Genomic DNA, 16,349 nt, shown 5'->3' on the forward strand with positions numbered 1-16,349 from the left:
CATCCCTGAAGTAGTATGGAGGACTGCTGCCGAGTTGAGCCGAGTCCTTAATCGATTAAAAGTCCCGCTCTGTTTCGTTTACGTAGACCCGACTGTCGTGGGAACAGTAAATTTTAATTATAATTCAGGTTTATAGGATTTTTTTATTTGGTATGAGCATTCGGATGACTTGAGCAGAAACTCAGGAAGGCTTTAGGTATCATTAAAAATAGGAATTTACAGTAATGGGTCCGAACTTATATTATGTTAAAAAATTTATCGAATTTAGAATTATCTGGTGCTACTATACCATGACCACCACTGTCTTTTGCCTATTTAAGTCGAAATCTGCGTGTAAAATATTTGATTTATTTTTCATATATTTTTATTACAAACTATTTGTTTGGGTGTTTTGTTAGTCTGATTTCCATATACATACATACGTATGTATGAACTGTGTGTTTGTGTTTACGTGTGATTTTATAGCTTTATGCGGATGATGGCACTTGTGCGCATGCGCAGCATGTTTATTTAGTATCTTTGAGTACCATGTTGTCAGTAAGATTGGCTTTTTGACTCTCAAAGTCATCTCTCATATCTTTTTAACTTTCTTCTCGAGTGTTTTACAAGAAAAAGGTGTAGGAGCATACATGTTGCCAGCCGTGAGGGTTGTAGACTGTTTGTGTTACTTGAAATTGCGGCGTGTTTGCCTTTTTTGTTTGAAGAAAGCATGATGTTTTCTACTCAAAATAAACATGATTTCAATTTCGTAATAAAGAAAAAATAAAATAAAACAAAAAAATAAATTTTTTTAACAAAATTAATCATAAAATCTTTAAAAAAAAATTTTATGTAACGTTTTTGGAAATTTTTTGTCGTCAACCATTATTTTAAAACTTTTTTGTGAATCATTTGAGGCTGAGTTACCAAATAACTCATTTTGCGATCATCTGCGACAGTTTAACTACATACTGGAGCATCGATAAACGCCCACAGCTCCCTCTTAAGGAAGGTAAAAAAAACTTTAAAAAGATTTTTCAATTGAATTTTTTTTAGAGCATCCCACAAATATGGGTTAGAGACTCATATTTATGGTACTTATGTAAACTTTATTGCTTGAAGATTAATGATACAATATGTTCCATAACCAAAAACAATTTTTCACGTAATAATAATGAGTAAGCCGATTCACTAATTAGCCAAAAAGCAGCAGAGCAAAAAAATCTCCAAAAATTTCCATTCAAAATTGGTCTACACGTTTTGCGAAATTGAAAAAAAGTAATATTCTTTGAATATTCTTTATTTTAAGCGATGAGTCAAGTTTCTGCAGAACAAAAGATCTTCAAACTCAATAAACTTAATTGCGTGATCTAAGCGTTTAATCTCACAAGCACACACACAGCCACACAAACAGCCATTTCGGTTTTTATTTGCCGAATTTAATGTGAAGTTTCTTCAGTTACTCAGTATTTTTACTTGTTCTTCACTTGAATTAGTTCGACATCGAGAACAAAGAATGTTTATGAGTTCAACTTCTTCATCGAGGTAATTAGGGTCCTCAGCTTAATAAGTGGAAGGCAGATTTAGGCTTTAAGTGAAATAAAATGTAGTATAAGTAACAGATGTATTGTACTTGTATATGGAGCCAGAGTATATTTATTGTAGCAACTGCTCATAAGCTAATGAGTTTAGTAAGGATTTGCTTTTTAAAGCAAAAATGAGGTCAGTGATTCCCCTTCGAGTGGCAAGCGCAATTAGAAAATGTTTTATCTTAATAGAAAATTGGAATCGAATTGTGGTGCACCAGTGTAGTGAAAGTGCGCCCACTCACATTATGATTCAGAAATTTAGAGTTTTTTCTTATAAAAAAATTAGAGTTAAAGAGGAATATATTATTTTAAAAATTTAATGACATATTTAAATGAAATACGGATGTGTTTTTTCCAGTTGAGTTGAGTAGGTCATCTCATACACCTCCGTTTTTTGATCCCTTAATAAACCCTCTCAGGATTTCTCAAGTAACGATCCTATCAATTTAATTTATAACCTAAGTCACCTATATACTTCCGATTTCTGATCTAATAGTCATCTCTCTCATGATCTCTCAAGTGATCGATCCAATCAGTTTTGTGGTCTAAGTCATCTAAATGCATCTGTATTCCCTTATTGATTTCTCTCCGTTATGGTCTAAATCATATATATGCTTTTTTTCTGATCCTTTAATGAAATATTTCATAATTTCTCAAGTGATCGATCCTATTAGCTTATGTTTATGGGTTAAGTCACCTATACAGTTTTGTTTTCTGATCTTATGGAGATATTTCTAATGATATCTCATGTGATCGATCCGATACACCTTCTTTTTTATTTATTTAAGTTAAAATATAGCGCAAATCTTAAAGTTGTTGACCAATTGAGATTAAAATATCTCGATAGACATACTTTCGGTAAGCTTAAAAATTTTCGCGGATCTATGAGAATCTAGTGATCCACCCATCGAAAGTTATTCAGTCTTAACTACTCACCTCCAAAATGGGTTGCTTACAGCCGTGACATGTGCCTGAGTAGTTTTTCAGAAAACATTTGGAGCACACTGGCTCACCATCCTGTATATTAAATGTGGCCTCCTCGATGGGTGTGTTGCAGTCCTTGCAGGCAAAATGTTCCGGATGCCAGGTCTTGCCAAGCGCGGTTATGATGCGTTTCGTGATGATTTCGTTGCATTTGTGACAAACTGATTCCGACTGCAAATAGAAAAAAAAAAATTTATTATTTTATATTTAATATTGAAATATAAAAGCAATAAAAATTAAATATAATTTAAATAATAATGAAAAGCCTGGAATACAAAGAATGATGCATTTTGTCTGATACTCAGATATGTGGACGTGTGTGTGTCTGTGAAAAGAATAAATATTTAGTAATATTTATTGCTTGTTTTTTCTTTGTTTTTATAAACTTTGTTTTTTAATTGCCTTACGCGCACAACGGTAATGGAGAGAACCATATAAATAGGCTAGCGGCCCATCTACGTCCAACCAAGCGAATTAAGTATAAGAAGCACGTCAACCGATTGTATGACACGGCTTTCGATATGAATTTATTGAATTATGTATATTAATTATTTTGCTGATATGTACATTTGTACATACATATGCAAACATACATATATGAATATAAGTACATATATACTTGTGTGGTGCAAAACAGCATTCCATCACAGCTATTTATAAAAGTTATTGCAAAAATTCTTTATATTTGCTTCGATTTGTTTACTTTTGTTTATATTACTAGTACTAAATATTGTTGTATATTTAACTACAAGTATTTTTTCTTTTTTTATACCAATGCAACATGTTGCACCAAAATATATCTGTTTTGCTGAACACGATTAAAACTCGAAAAAAGTAAGGAAGCGCACTTTTGGGTCATACTCATAAAACGGTTTTATTCACACGATTCTATAATTTTTAATTTTTAATTTTATATTTATTTTGCCACGAAGTTTGTAACATCCAGAAGGAAACTCAGAGATCCTATAAAATTTACGTATATTTAAATGATCAGCGTGGCGAACGGATTCGTTTACCAATTTTACCCATTTTCTGCATTAAACTATAAAATACCCATTATACGTTCACTTAATTTTGATATCTTATCTTACATATTTACCGATATATACAGTGTAAAGGCAACCGAAAATTTTAAATCTTTAGGTTGTGTATATGGGGGCTAGGGGTAGTATTGATCCGATTTTATTTATTTATGACACAAGCGTTATCAGAAAAATATTCTCTTCGAATTTTAATGATATATCTCACACATTGACCGATATTTTCAGTAAAAAGCCAATCATTAGCACTGCGATCCATATCTTCGGCACCGGGGGGCTTCAACAGTTATGGTTCGATTTTGACAATTTTTACACTCGACATAGCATACCCGGCATGCTTGATTTGCATATTGGTTGCACTAAAAGGAATTCTAACATTTAAAAAATGTTCGTCAATATAAATATATATATGCGCAGTTAGTTTTCCGTGCCACACAAATTTTATTTTTCCTTACCATTTTCATTGTTCATGTCTGTGTTCGCCCGTCGAACAGTCAAAATTGAAGTTTTGCACGAATTATGTCAATGCGTCAATTAGTCGACCATTTAAGGAGCACTTCAACAGACAGATATTATTATGGTCGGCAATTACAGTTATTATGTATGTGCGGCACGTTGTAGGCCATACTTATGTGTAAAGTAATTATCATTTATTTTTTTAATACAAATTTGAATTTTAGTCTGAATTTCGGCCATAAACAATCGCCATTAAATTTATTACATTTGTTGGTAACACTTGGAGTGTGACATCAGTACGTTGCTATTTTGGCCGCACATAATTTTAAATATAATTATATGAGACATTTTCGTTATAAACAAAAAGATAAAACCCCTTGGTATTACGTTTTTTTTTGGTTTTCTTCAAATACAATTTGTAAATGAAATAATGTACTTTTATCGCACATACATGCATATTTACATACATACAAGTATATACTATACAGTATAGAATATAGTATATACACTTAAGCACATTCATATGGCGAGAGGAAGAAATAAATTATTGTTTTGTCAATATTTTATACTACCCTACTTGGAGGCCTGTCACCGAGTTGTACCTGCTTTTTGTTCTTTAATTAATAATAATCGCCCAACTGGATTCTTATATATAATATTTACATACACATACCATAGACTTAACTGTATATGATATATTGTTATATTTTACATTGCAGTAGCTGAATTTAATTAAACAATGGGAGAGGCAATTAAATATTGTATAATAGTAAAAACGCTGCCGTCTCAGGAAAAATTATGTCAGCTGTAAAACCTTGTCTATAGCGTTGCATTATTTCAGTCGCACGAATCTTGCAATACAATTGTTGCAAAAAACTCAGAATGAAGAGTAGAACCTTGCAGTATTGCTCAAGGCTTGCCTTAACTAAAAGCGAGTTAGATTCTGCGCACCGTAAACAAAGTCTTTATATAAATCAAGTATCCAAAAAGTTAGAAATAAAAGCATAATCACTCATACTATACTAGTTGTTTGAAGTAAAGTATTTGTTACAATGATCTTCACTACTCTCCAGGCTACGCACTTTTGTTTTTGTCAAAATTTAGAGAGTTGGTTGGTTGACGAAGCAGTTTTTTAATTGAATTCATGCATATATATGTACATACAAATCTAAGCAATAAGTTCATTAAAAAAAGTCGAAAAATTATGGGAAAACAGAAACTTCAAAAACTTCGAGAACTTAATAATTGTGAACAACATATTTCTGATTATAATTTTCAGCTCAAGACATTTGACTATAGAATAAAGCAGTTGGCAAACCCATCCGTTCAGCATACTTGTCGTGATTTTAAATGAGATCACTTCTCATTTTTATATATCCTGAATAAGGTTTATTAAGTTTACTATGAAGTTTCTAACACCCAGAAAAAGACGTCGGAGACCCTCGTATAGATATAATATAAATGATCATGTGGAACGAGCCGAGTCGATTTAGCCATATCTGTTTATCTATCGTTAGTATATACGCGAACTAGGCCCCAAGTTTTTGAGATTACGAACCCAAATTTTGTACACGTTCTTTTCTCCTCAAAAAGCTAATAGGTCAATCGCAAGTCCTTTTATGGAAAGCTTTTCTATTTAACAGGGTATCTTCACTTGTTTTGGCATAGATTGTTATAACAGTTAGCACTACAATTTACGCCCAAAAATGGTTTGATCGCACCACTATATAGCATAAAGCTGCCATTCAAACTGATTGATCAAAATCAAGCTAAATATATTTGTATATCCTTTTATGCTATAAACTGGGGTTCTTAACGAAATATAACCTATAAGAATGGAATGTCTTTCCGTTTTACCCCTTGACTTCTTATCTAGTTGTGTATGTCGTAATAGCCGCAAACCAAGTAACTTTTTGAAGCCTGCTTAGTTTATTCTGTTAATTCTGTTTTCGGTTACGAAGTACATTTCTCTCAGCAGAGTAATACAGGGAAGCTTAAATTCTGAGATTATTTGTAAATTATGCTCAGAAGCCCCGAAATATCGTTTCAAAAATACACTAATCAAACAATCAATTAATAATATATAACAGGAGGATATATTTCCTTCAAAGCTTCTTGCTCAACATTTCTTAAAACGTACTTAGGCTGTTTTATATAGCAACATACGATATCGTTAAAAGAAACTACTCAATGAACTAATGTGAACTAATTAAACATTCCATACAAAGATAAGAAACGTACAACAAAGCTCGTGTGCCGAAAAGGGGGTTTCTGCAACTAACAAAAAGCAAACAATTTTATGTTAATAATAAACACCATCGAGATGATGACGTCATATTCCTTTCAATTAGCGGTGAGTTATCAGTAAACAGCAGTAATGCAAAAAAATATAATTTTAATCAATAACTGAGCAAACAAATGATGGACACAGCGGTAAACACATTATAGAATATATATAATATATTCGTATATATGTACATATACTTGTATAGATATGCATTCGCGCAAAACTTTAGATAATATATTGTTGGTCTATGGAACATGTTTATTGTTGTTGTAGGAATAAAATACCACCGAAAAATGCGTCACACATTAACAGATAAATTATCAACACTTATAAACCGATGTATATTTAATAAATTTGTATTGCCAAAATAGGCGAGCAATAAAAAATAAAATTCACCAAAACAATGGAGCGGCCAACGGGAAGTGGAAATCGCTGTTGAACAATATAATCTTTATTAAATATTTATTGGGACCTATAACAAGTGTGTATATGTTTATCTGAACTTACTCTTGCACAACTTATAATTCTACGAAATTTGAGTCACAGAACTTCATTATTCATTTCTGTGTTTTAATTAATTATTTTTATAAACCCTAGAAAACGTTAATTTTCTATGACTTCATACATACACATGTATTTACATATACAAAAAAATCAATAAAATAACAATAAGTTGTCTCAAATGTTGTACGTATTTATTTATTATTTATACTTAAGATGTGTTTTATATATAAATTTGTATAAAATTTAATTATAGTGCAGTGTGTAGTAGTTTTTTAAGAGCGAAAAACTTTAAGCCAACGATTCGATTTCGAAAAATTTTTAGGATACTTTGAGACTATGTTAGGTTAGGTCAGGCAAATAAGCTGATTTTCGTAAGGCCACGGGTAATTCCTCTTTTTGAGACTAAACAGGATTTAAATGGACCTTACGGGTGGTAGAGGGTTAAATGTTCGGAGAAAAAATAATACTCAAAAATTTCTGACAGCAATCCATAATTTTAATTCAATTTTTTTCATAACTTTTGTACTTAAACTCTCAAATTTTAAACACAAATTCAGACCACTCTAATGAAAATTTTACAACACAGCCGAAAGAGAAATAAGGGTTCTCTGAATAAGATCAGCACCTCTTTTGACATGATCGTCCTTCAAATAATAACTCCAACTTTGTTATGAGTTAACCAATTCGTCTCTGACTTAAAGAGCAGTTAAGCCATGTCAAACAAAAAAAAAAAAAAAGAACGAAAAGAGTTGATTTGAATAAACTGATGAATGGCAAAATATCAAAATTTATTTAATGAAAATAAATAAATCATATTGATATAAATATATGTATATTATTTTATACATATAAATAGATATGTATCTACTTGTATATGCATAACGTTAATATTGACACTGACATCTTTACTATTCGTTTCAGATTTACATATCTATAAAGACACGTTAATGTCATTTGATACATCAGACAGTTACAAATTTATTAATTCATGCATTAGGGTGGGCCTTTTACTATGTTATTAGTGAGCTTAAAAGTGATGGTTTTTATTTTTCGTTTTGAGGAAGCCTCTTAAGGTAAAATATTAATGAAAATGTAATAAATCTATTAAATTTTCACACAAAAAACTTTCGCAACAGATAGAGACTTTTGAGGAAGAACAAAAGTTATCTAAGAGGCAAAAGATCTATGAAATATTAATTAAATTATTCAAATTTTACAAAAAAAATATTTTTTCAAAGAAATTTTTTTTTAATTTTATTATAAAGAGCCTGAAATTTGATAATAAATAGGATTACATTTCGATTACTAGTAAATACTGTAATTGTATTATTTATAGTATGTACATATGTATATACGTAAGTGCTTATTTTTAAGATTGTCATGATTATGCGTGTTTACAAATTATTAATTACAAATATTTCAAATAGGGTTTCGGCAATCACAGCTATAAGCGGTACGATTACAATTACAGTAATTGTAATTTTTAAAATTATTGAAGTTATAATTACTAGTCCGATTTCGCCCATTTTTGCACTGTGACATAGAAACATGAAAAGAACGTTATGCACCGAATTTGGTTGAAATCGGTTAAGCAGATCTCAAGATATGGGTTTTCACCTAAAAGTGGGCTGTGCCACGCCCACTGTCTAATTTTGAACGCGGTTCCTATAAAGTCATCTCATACCATCCCAGAGATAAAATTTAATGACTCTGGCGTGTTTAGTGCTTGATTTATCGCGCTTTTAGTAGTTTTTAACAGTACCGTTATATGGGGACTGGGCGGAGTTGCCACCCGATTTCAACTATTTTCACACCGTCAATAGAAGTGCTAAAAATATTTGCTTTCAGTGAATTTTGTTATTATAGCATTAGCGGTTTAGGAGATATGCACATTAAACCTATTAGAGGCGGGACCACGCCCACTTTTTTAAAAAAAAATTTAACTGCAGATGCCCCTCCCTAATGTGATCCTGTGTACCAAATAACAGTCTTGTATCTTATTGCGGAGCTTAGTTATGGCAAGTTATTTGTTTTTGATTAATGGCGTTTTGTGGGCGTGGCAGTGGTCCGATTACGCCCATCTGCAATACCAACCGTCTCACGGTACCATGAAACATGTCTACCAAGTTTCATAAAGATATCTCAATTTTTACTCAAGTTAGAGCTTGCACGGACGGACGGACAGACGGACAGACGGACGGACAGACGGACGGACGGACAGACAGTCACCCGGATTTCAACTCGTCTCTTCATCCTGATCATTTATATATATATAACCCTATATCTAACTCGATTAGTTTTAGGTGATACAAACAACCGTTAGGTGAACAAAACTATTATACTCTGTAGCAACAGGTTGCGAGAGTATAAAAAGTATGATTACAAATACAGTAAATGTCATTTTTAAAATTCCGAATTACAAGTGAAACAAAGAAATTTTAGAAATGATTTAATTTTAAATATTTCAAATATAATTAGGGGAACCATAGCCATAAAATGATTACAACCACAGTAATTGTAATTTTTTAATTACAAATGAAGTAAAGTAATTTAATTCTATAAATTTTAAAAGTAACAAGTATATTTTTCTCGATAACAATTACTTTATGTATGTAATGGTAATATTCATGATTACAATTAAAGTAATTACAATTTTTAATAGTTTCAATAGGTGTACGGTAAAAGTAATTGTAATAAATATTATATTTTACTCGATTACAATTACCTAATGTATGCAATGGTGTTATTTATGATTACAATTAAAGTAATTCCAAATACGTATAGCTTCAACAGATTTACAATACCAGCAATAGTAATAAATAGTAATCACGATCTCAAGTACTAGTGTGTTTTAAAATAGACTTAGCTTCACAAAGCACAAATATTGACAAATACTCTTTAAATAAGTGATGCAATCTCCCGAGACTCATAACTCATTTCATTTATTATGATAAACCTTTGTTATATATATATATATACCATAAGCTCGTGTATACTTTTGCAATTAGTTCACTGCTAGCAACTGGATAATTTAATGTACACGTTCATTAATATATTATCATACTCATACATATTTACACATATATATACTAATTTATATACTTACATAAACATATTATATATAGTCTGCTTAAATTACGGATAACCATAAAAGTTATAGATATGTCTACATATCCCACCCTCCCAGCCACCAAACTACGCAATCGAAGCTATTCTGCTAAATGCTACAATCAACGTCAAGTTTTTATTGCAGTTAGATCATCGCTAGAGTTAGCAAAAGAATTAGATATAAACACACACGCACATATGTATACCAATATACATATATATACTTATGAAATTAAAGAAATTGAAGAAGAAAGAGTAACACAAGCTAATGCGTAAAAAAACTAAATTGGAAACAACAAACAAATAACTGCAAATAAACAAAACCCAACAAACACGGGTAAAGCATTTCGCCAACAAAATAATCAAATTTTGCCAAAACGACAATAAATGCAGTTGTTGTTCGAGTGTGGTCGCTGCTTTGCCACACGTCTGGCAATGTTTGGTTTGGTTATTATACCCGAAACAGGATATATTAAATTTGGTACGAAATTTGTAGTATCCAGAACGACACGTCGAAGACCCTATAAAGTATATATGGTATATCCTATATAAATAATCAGCATGACAAGCTGAGTCGATTTATTGTAGCTATGACCGTCTGTCTATATATACTCAAAATAAACTCTTCCCATGGAGCTGCTCATTTTTCGGTACCACCGATATCAGTCCGCTTTAGCATATAGCTGTTATACAAACTGAACGATCAAAATCCAGTTCTTGTATGGAAAACTTTTATATTTGACAAGATATTGGCATGGATTTTTATCTAAGGCACCGCTACAATTTTTGAAAAAATTGTTCAGACCGAACCACTATAGCGTATAGTTGCCATACAAATTGGTCTATCAAATTCAATGCACCTGTGAAGGGTATTGTAGCTTTCGGTGCAGCTGAAGTTGACGTGTTTCTTGATTTTTCACTTTAAATATTAATTTATTATGTCTTTTTAGTTTTAATTGTCCTTAGTGTTAATAATTTTTTTTTTGATTTTTTGCATGTTTTTGCTCCACTAAAGTTGAATGCCAAAATATCGAGCAGATCAAGTGCCATTCAAATTTCATATAGGGAAGTATTATATATAGCCTATATATGTACTTATATTTTAACAGCGTCATTTGGTATTTTTTGATTCCCCGTAATTCTCACAATCGGCACACTATTTTGCAAATCACTTACCGTCTCCATCAAAATTGGCCAGAAAAAATATCGAAATAATTATTTTGCGATTATGCACGTACTTTTTGCATGTGTGCATATATTTATGTATATATCAAAACTTTATTGGTGTTCCCCGGCAAAAAGTGTTTAATCTACTGATTTTTATATGTAGATAAAGTTTATTTACATATAAATGTTGCTAGTCATGTATATACATACTTTTACCTGGTATTATTAAGTGGACAAATATACCATAATTATAGAAATATACATACATACAAGACATATGTATGTAGTATGTAGAGTAGGAAATAACAGTCACAAGCAAACAACGTCATTTGCAGCATATTAATTCTATTTTAATTAATATTAGCAATTCTCTCTATAAGAAGGTTATCTTAGAGATTAAAATTTTAATTCGAACTTATTTAGATTAAATATAATTTTTATGAAGTATAAAATAAACTACTTAAGAGTTTATCGTAAAAGGAAGGTATGGCAATTAACCAGAGGAAAAAAATATGAAATGAGAAAAAAACCCTTGAAACACGATATAAATATAGGGCATATAGGCAGTCAGAATTAATAATTGGTAATCTGTTTGGTCCAGAGTTTAAGAATTCATACCTTAACTAAATCTTTAAAACTGAACAAGTATTTCATTGGCAAATTTTTTATGAAAAGTTCGAAATATTTAACTTATTTCCAAACCTATTCTTTCTAACTTTTGTTAAAAATCTTGTATATTTGAGGCTATTTACTGATTTAAAGAGAAAGAATTTCTATATAATCTGAAAGCAAAGACAAAAATAGCATAAGTCTACGCTCGGTAATGGTAAAACTATCGCCTGGGTTTCGTAAATAATGAATGCAAGAAAGACAAGTATTTGGGATATTTAATGCAAAAGTTTAATCCCTTATTTGAGTTATTTTTATGCCACTAATATGATGTATTGGAAATAAAATATCTTCAATAAACAGTTGATCAAATAACATTCAATCAATATAATAATATTTTTTTATTAAAATACATATATACTATAAAAGTTTGCAACCCTTTCCAAAAATATTCCAAATTTAAGCATAAATATTTTTAAGGGTAATTTTTAATTTCCGTCAATTGGTTGCCGATATTGTAGTATATCGCTTATTTAACAATTTTTATAGAATAAAAATATATAAACATGTCACAAACTTTATCAAAAATATTTCTTATTGAAATCCCATTAAACCTCCTTCAAAGAAATATGCAAATCAAATCGATTTCGTTTGATCTGACACCTATGGAGAATAGATCGGTGTTCATGATTCAATTATACCATCTGATCAAGTTTGGTCTCTTGCAAAAGATTCAGCTATTTTGGTACAACTTTAACAATGATACCCTTCACACCCGAAAGATTAACCAAATCCATCTCTCTGTTGCCAACACGACAATTTTAAGCGCTGTTTCTTTAAATTTTACGATGTTATCGTCATTAACAGAGGTGGAGAGACGACTTGCAGGAGACAAATTTTCGATGCCTTCACGGCCATATATTTGAATAGGTTCCAAATTTGATCAGCAAGCGTGTGTTCTTCTTACGAAAATATTTTAAAATTAATATTTCCAAATAAAAGTTTTTATATTTTTCATGTTATTCTTGTATATGTTATATTTTGAGAATTTTGCGACTTTAACAATATCATCGTGTTTAGTCTTTACTCAAAAAACAAATAGTGTTTTTATTTATGAAATTTTGCACCTGTTCTTTTCTCTTATAGCATATAGCTGTCATACAAACTGAACGAGCGGGTGCAAGTGCTTGTATGGGAAACTCTTTCATTTGACGAAATATCTTCACGAAATTTGGCATTGATTATTATTTGAATCAATAATGCCATTTCCGTAGAAATTACAAATATATAATTCATATACATAAGTAAATATTTTTGTGCTTTACTTGTAAATATAAAAAGCTTGCTTTGGTTGAGTAAATATTTTGGAGCTTGAAGCATTGCAAAACTATTCGGTTATTTGTCAATTTAACAAAATAAATAGAGTAGTAAAGTTTAAACAAAAATAATTTAGCACGATTACCATACATATTTTTCTTTTAGGTCATTTTTGGTACTAAACTGCGCCATATTTTTTCGCAAATACTTAACGATGTTAGAAATTCCACCAAACTTGAAATGTTTTCCAGATTTTTCATTTATTTTATTTTCTGTTTTTTATACTTTTTTATTTGTTAAATTTTATTTTTTTTATTTGGTTTCGTGTTTAATTTCTTTCGCTTCGTTTGTTCGCCCATTGACAGTGGAGTGTTAATTTAGTTAACGCTTTGTGTCAACAATCAACCGTTGTTATGACATGACGCTTTTGCATTTTCTTGCCATGTAGTTGACAGTTCAAGTGAAATAGTATAATAGTACAAAAGAAGCTAGAATCTCAATTGAAATTGAAGTAGAGTTGGATTGGATTGGAAAAAAAATTGATAAAAGAAACGGTTTCAAAGAGAGAACTCAATACAACAATTGTGTTTGGGTATCGATGTTTGTGAATTTATTATCTGAAATTCATCTTTAAAATGGGTTTTCAATAATTTTTAAACTATAGTGTAATTTCAGCGTGTTGTGTATTCAATGTAGTTTTACATTTATTTAAACCCCCTTTTAAATTTATAATTATTATTAGAAATAACGATTTTTGAAAACGCGCTAATTTTGAGCTACTCCGCACCATAGGATCACGCTATGTTATTCCACTATATCATTAGCTTACAAAGCTGAAAACATAGTGAATTTGAAAAAAATTGAGGAATTGTAATAAAATCAAGGAGTGCACATGTATTTCTTATACCAAATACAGTTTTGCTTCTATATTTTTAATTAACAATCGTTGACCATTAAAATGAAGGAATTCATGAGAGCCATTCAGAATTTTAAACATACATATATTGAACGAAAATCTTAATGCAGAGACTTTCGCAATTATACTTTAATATTTTACCTACTTCGTCACATTTCATACTTTATTCAATATCTTAGTAACCTTTTCTTTCAATACTATACTTCTTACTATACCCAAACCTAGAAACACATATTTTAAATATGACTTTTCGATGGGCGTCTTGGCGTATGAGTAACTAATGTAATCGCTCATCGATCTCCACATATGTCACTCATACGCCCTGACCGCTATTTAATAGTTATAATTTAAGGACTTTATAACATAAATTAAAAATTTTTTTTGCTTGCATATACAATACAATATATTTTCTATATAAAATTTAAGGTTAGAAATAAAGTATAACAAACCAAAAATAGAAAATCTATTATTCAATAATTAAAAATATACAAATATTTTAACTAGTTTTTTAACTAAAGCAGTAAATTATTATAGAAATATATAAGGGTTTTATTTGTAAATAACTTTCAAAACAACTTTTAAAAAATTTTATCTTCTGGATTTCAGATAAAACTAGCTTTTTTACAGCAGGTCTTCGACTCTCTTTAAATTAAAAATATTATTTTAAGAGCTTTAATAATTTACTTTCTAATACTTTTACAAAATTAAATAATACAAGTAATTTGAAAATGTAAAAAATTAGTTTAATATATTTTGTATTATGATTTGGCACATTATTTTCTAAAAATACTTAAAAATGTAAAAAATAATTACAAGCTTAAAAACAACAATTTTTGCGTGAATAAAATTGTTACGATAAATGAAAAATTTTTAAAACCAGTTTCAGCAACAAAAAAAAAAACAATTTGCACCAAATTAATAGAATTTCCTAATCAAATTTCAAAAACATTTTATTTTATGTTTGTTTTGAACAAAAAAGTTTTGAGGGTAAAAGTTGTGAAAACTAAACATATTAAACGCATCAAATTCCATATATCTATTATTTTATCTTTTTTTGTTTTACCCTAAATTTATATGTATATTTAATTTTTATCATAACTTAAAATAAAAATAAAAATAAAATCAATTTATTGGCTAATTTCGACACATAATCAACGCTGCTATTCACATGCAAATTCGCAAGGTCCATAAGATCACAATAAAAACAATAACTGCTTATCATTAACACAAAAACAGTAGACTGTATAAAATAAATAAAATATATAAAAAAAAAACATGCTTCCTATGAACTTGTTTCCAAATAAGCACTGTGAAAAATTTCCAAACAAAAATGCCAACAAATTGCTTGCGTTTGCTTTGAAAATCAAATTATTTACATTTTTTCCTACAAAATTGTATGACTTTGAAAAAATTTGTCAATAAATATGCCTTAACAGCACTGTGCTACAAATAACTGTAAATTGTACAAATTCCACCACTTTATTTGCCACCATTAATTTTGTTACTCACCATTTTGTCCGCTGACTTATGCTCCCTTTAAAATTAAATGAACTGTTACCAAGCTTGTCGCTGCTCAATGCACTACGCACGTCTAGCACGGTATACGCCTTTTTCCTTTCAACTCGCAAAATTTCCTTAAACAGCGAAGTTTTGCTCCGTAATAAAATGCCAAAAGCGAATTACTAAAGCCAAGCAATCACTTGTTGAGCGCTTCGCCAGTTTTTGCTGGTGTTGTTGCTTTATGCTGATTACTGTTGTTGTTGTTATTGCTGGTGTTGGTTACACTTTCGTTATTACCAGAGTAATGTTTTTTTTTTGTATTTTTTTCTATTTTTATTTCACTGGCAATTAACTGCAGACGATTTTGGTTTCGGCGTTGCGCGTTTCCTATTGGAAAATTTGTATATTTTTACGCTCTTTGTGTAAAAAAGAATTTTTAGTTGATTGAAAAATATAGATTTAAGATTTCTAAGTTTGATTTTTTCGTTGTAGTGAAGTACGAAATATTTTTTGTTGATTTTTTCATAGAATGCTTCTAAAACAATTGAAGAACTACTCAATGCTTTCAGCAGTAATTTAATTTCACTGGCAGAAGGTGAGAATACGAAGAGAGTAAATCCGGAAAAATACAGTGGCAATGGCGACAAAGTGCGTGCTGGCGCCGAAGGTGAGTACAAATGTATTTGAATGAAAAAGAAAAACAATAGAAAATGGTTACAAAAAGCGAAATGTGTAAATGTATGGGCCTGCATGGTTGCGTACACAAATAGAAATAACGGTATTATATGTAATAGAAATTATAACCTTTATCGATCATTTCACTACCGGTACTATGTAACGCCTCATAGTGGACTAAGAAGCAAACACACATGAAAAATATACATACGTATGTA

At 30.3% G+C, this 16,349-nt stretch overlaps 2 protein-coding genes across 3 annotated transcripts in view; one reads left to right on the top strand and one right to left on the bottom strand.

The window, feature by feature from the left end:
• LOC106615690 (uncharacterized) overlaps window positions 1-16,349 on the top strand; it is a 48,862-nt gene that overhangs the window by 17,937 nt on the left and 14,576 nt on the right. The window contains exon 9 of the mRNA XM_036376248.2: window positions 15,985-16,123. Coding sequence (XP_036232141.2) covers window positions 15,985-16,123 — 139 coding nt within the window. The remainder of the gene's footprint in view (window positions 1-15,984; window positions 16,124-16,349) is intronic.
• The window catches only part of LOC106615692 (transforming growth factor beta-1-induced transcript 1 protein), a 30,275-nt gene that overhangs the window by 10,537 nt on the left and 3,389 nt on the right, over window positions 1-16,349 (bottom strand). For both annotated transcript variants that reach the window (XM_036376254.2, XM_036376252.2), the window contains exons 2-3: window positions 15,466-15,843; window positions 2,505-2,723 (exon numbers count right to left, since the gene is read on the bottom strand). In XM_036376254.2, coding sequence (XP_036232147.1) covers window positions 2,505-2,723; window positions 15,466-15,468 — 222 coding nt within the window. In that variant the 5' untranslated portion in view covers window positions 15,469-15,843. The remainder of the gene's footprint in view (window positions 1-2,504; window positions 2,724-15,465; window positions 15,844-16,349) is intronic.

Source organism: Bactrocera oleae, chromosome 5 (genome assembly GCF_042242935.1).
Source record: "Bactrocera oleae isolate idBacOlea1 chromosome 5, idBacOlea1, whole genome shotgun sequence".
Lineage (NCBI taxonomy): Eukaryota > Metazoa > Arthropoda > Insecta > Diptera > Tephritidae > Bactrocera > Bactrocera oleae.